This window comes from Nicrophorus vespilloides, unplaced genomic scaffold (genome assembly GCF_001412225.1).
Source record: "Nicrophorus vespilloides isolate i.1.1-1 unplaced genomic scaffold, Nicve_v1.0, whole genome shotgun sequence".
Classification (NCBI taxonomy): domain Eukaryota; kingdom Metazoa; phylum Arthropoda; class Insecta; order Coleoptera; family Silphidae; genus Nicrophorus; species Nicrophorus vespilloides.
Window position 1 is genome coordinate 1 of NW_017099190.1, and position 3,407 is coordinate 3,407.

General features: G+C 37.9%; 1 protein-coding gene across 1 annotated transcript; it reads right to left on the reverse strand.

Annotated features, from left to right (window-relative positions):
- Positions 1-626: 626 nt before the first annotated feature.
- On the reverse strand, positions 627-2,893 carry LOC108564180 (esterase FE4-like; the record flags this gene model as incomplete). The annotated part of the gene is made up of 9 exons (XM_017923132.1): positions 2,804-2,893; positions 2,593-2,730; positions 2,369-2,494; positions 2,036-2,189; positions 1,592-1,974; positions 1,329-1,497; positions 1,016-1,191; positions 807-954; positions 627-750 (listed from the first exon to the last, which is right to left on the reverse strand). Coding segments are annotated over exons 1-9 (1,508 nt in total), but the record flags the coding sequence as incomplete, so codon positions are not given.
- Positions 2,894-3,407: the final 514 nt, after the last annotated feature.

Genomic DNA, 3,407 nt, shown 5'->3' on the forward strand with positions numbered 1-3,407 from the left:
TCTTCGTTAATTAATGAGCAAAATCAGTGTTTCGTGTTTAATTGCTAATAACAAGAAAAAATTAAAATTAATACAAATAATTTATATTTTAATTAATTTTGAACATATATCATTTACAATAATTAAAATATGTTTATTATGTAAATCAATTCAATATTTTAAAAGTTTCTCATTAATTTTGATAATAAATAACTCATATTAATAACTAATTAATTCTGCAAATTGAAAATTTCAATATTATTTGTAATTACTATAATTTCAAATACTTTTTTTTTTATTATTTATTAAATTAATTAATTTGATTGTTATATAAATAATTGAATGAAACTATAAAGTAATTATTGTTAGTTTGTAATTACTTTAGATTAACTTGAGCGTTGTTAAAACAGACTTGATTATTAATTAATAAGCGAAATCAGAGTTCGAACTAATTGCTAATAATTTCAGAACGTAATTTCAGATTATCAAATGTTAATAATGGAGGAGAAAACTTTTGCCTTTTTGTGAAATTAATTGTATTTATATGTTTTATCCTATTTCTTTGTACGGCGCTTTGGGATTATATTTTTTATTCGGCGGGAAGGAAAAGTAAGGCCACTCGGGACCGCAATTCGATCTAGACTCACCCAACTTTAATGAAGTTAGCCCAGAGGTGCGTCATGGTGTTAATCACTTCCAACTCGGTTCTATTCGTTGTCGCAAGATTTGCAGTCCTGAATATGTAGAATAGATCCTCGACGTGTCCAGCTCCTTTATCATAATAATCAATTTACAAACAATTAAACTAGTGATTGTGTAATTGCGACCTTTGACTTTCCTGAGTGTTTCGTGCTTTGTACCGAATCGACCCAGGTATCCCTCGTAAGAGAAGACGTAGAGGTAGACGTCAGTGAAGGCGGCGCAGATCTGCACGTTGTGTCTGATCGCCCTTACGAACTGCGAATCGCCGATAAACTGTGAAAGGTCGAAGATGGAATTGGAGCGAAACGGAGCACAGTTATTTGTCGATGCTTACATTCATCATCTCCGTCTTCGTCGACATCGAAATGTACTTTCGACCGAAGTAATAATTCTTGATCTTCATAGCCACTTCCTTGCGTTTCACCTTCGTCGTGCAGTTCAAGTTTACTGGAACTATGAGCTGAGGCATCAAATCCCAATGGGCAATATACGGTCTGGACAATTCGATGACTGTAATATAACAAAAAATAGGTTCAATTTTGCTTGAATTTTATACAAAAATTTGAATAGTTATTTAAACTTTTTCTTTCTTTTCTGTTGCAGTATTTGATTATTGAACTATGGATTTTTGTTCGTATAATGTGTACCGTCTTGTACGATGGCCGCCTCCTGCGATGTGAAGCCAATCATGTAAGGGACGATATTGAATTTGCCGGCGGCGAAAAGGTCATTGCTTCTGTTTGTGAGGACGGCCTCCTCGAGTTTGGGTTCGACGCAGGGGGCGAAGGGCAGCCCGTTCAGAGGTTCCATGGCCGTCTGTGCAATGGAAGGAGAGAGAGGGAGAGAGAAAAAAAAAAAGAAGAACGGATTTACATTTACGGAACGTTTTCGTGTAGCAGAGATCACGGACCCCAAGATGGATTGGTATCGATCGCGATCTCAGTTTCTTCGCATCCTCCTGCCTCATCCTCTCCACGAAGACGGTCATATTCGATTCGAATATTCCGCACGCCAATCCCAGAAGCATGGCAATCCTCTTCGGTTCCCGTTGAAAAGCCCATGGACAGAGGGCGCTTCCGCTCGCAGAAATCGCCCGATGGAATAACCCTCTGGATTGAGGGATCAGCAGGTGGTAACCGACGGAGGCGGCTCCGGCACTATCCCCGAAGATCGTCACGTTGTTGGGATCACCTCCAAAATGATGGATGTTATTGTTCACCCAACGCAGCACTTCCACCTGATCCTTGAGACCGTAGTTCCCAGGCATCTCGGCATCCTGCGTGCTCAGGAATCCTATAATAGCAAAGGAGAATCTTATAATAGCAGAGATTGAGACACGAAAGTTAGCGCTCACCAAACACCCCCATGCGATAATTGAAGCTGACGAACGCGATTCTCTGGCTGAGCAGATAATCCGGACCGTAAACTGTATAATTGGCAACTCCATTCACAAAACGACCTCCATAAATATACACCAGAACTGGAACTAATCTACTCTCATTGAGATTCTGGATATTCTAGAAAATAAATTGATTTCAACATTTAAACAAACATTGAGTTGTAATATTTAAGACAGAAATATATAAATATTGTCTTTGCAAGATAAACAAAGTGGACTTCATATCTTTCCTAGGAGACACACGTATTTGTGTTAGGTCGTATGTGGAGCGTGTTTATTTTCGCGAACCTGCGGGGTGTAGACGTTGATGAAGAGGCAATCCTCGAGTCCAATATCCGTCGAAAGTTGTATACACATCGGCGGTTCGACGGTGGCGTTCAGGATTCCGCTCCACTTGCCGAACTTCACCGGCGGCTGCAAATCACAAACGAAGAATGAATAAGAAATAAAAAAGAAAACTGAATGTTGTAAAAAAAAAGGAGTAAATGAAAATAAGGATAATGAATTTTCACCTTCCATCTGAGCGGTCCCACAGGTGGTTCGGCGTAGGGGATTCCCAAGAACTTGTAGTACGTCACGTTACGGTCGACGGTTCTTCCCCTCGCGCCCTGCAACACCCCGCTCTCGATCCTCACCTGCAGTCTTCTATCCTGCACATTTTCTCATATTCTCCGAATGCTGCAAAGAAAATACGAAAATCCGAAGAGGAAAATGTTCGCTCACCGAAACGTCCTTTTCCACCAGCAGCAAACTCTGCGTAAACGCACATACGGTAACTAAAACTATCGTAATTTGGACCACGTTCATTGACATCCGTGCACTTTGACATTTTCAACTGTTGTTTCTTTACTGCATTGTTGTCATGACAATTTTTATGTTTTTTGTTTTTTTTTTCTTTGATTAGGTTAAGTTAAGAAAATGAACCCGATTCAGCACATCACTTATATTCAGTACATTTTCACAATTATCCGAATTCTGTAATTAAATCTGAAGAAAAAAAATCACTTACCAAAAGTTACTTCTTCGTTTGCAACAAACTTTTAGTCAACGCGCACCCAGCTAATGAAACTAACACAAGTTGGAAAACAACTTTGACATTTTCCAGGTTTTTTGAAGTTTTGTTTTTTTTTCTTATATTAATTCCAAGGCACTCTTCATTTTTTTTTTTCTTAAATTTTTAGTAACATTGTGAGAACAAAAGAAAATCGTCGGAAAAGTTAATACGATTTATATATTTAATTAAATTTTATTTAAAAGAAACGAAAAATGTTCTCTAAAGAAACTTGATATTATTACATAGACAATATGATGTGAATTAGGTCAAAAA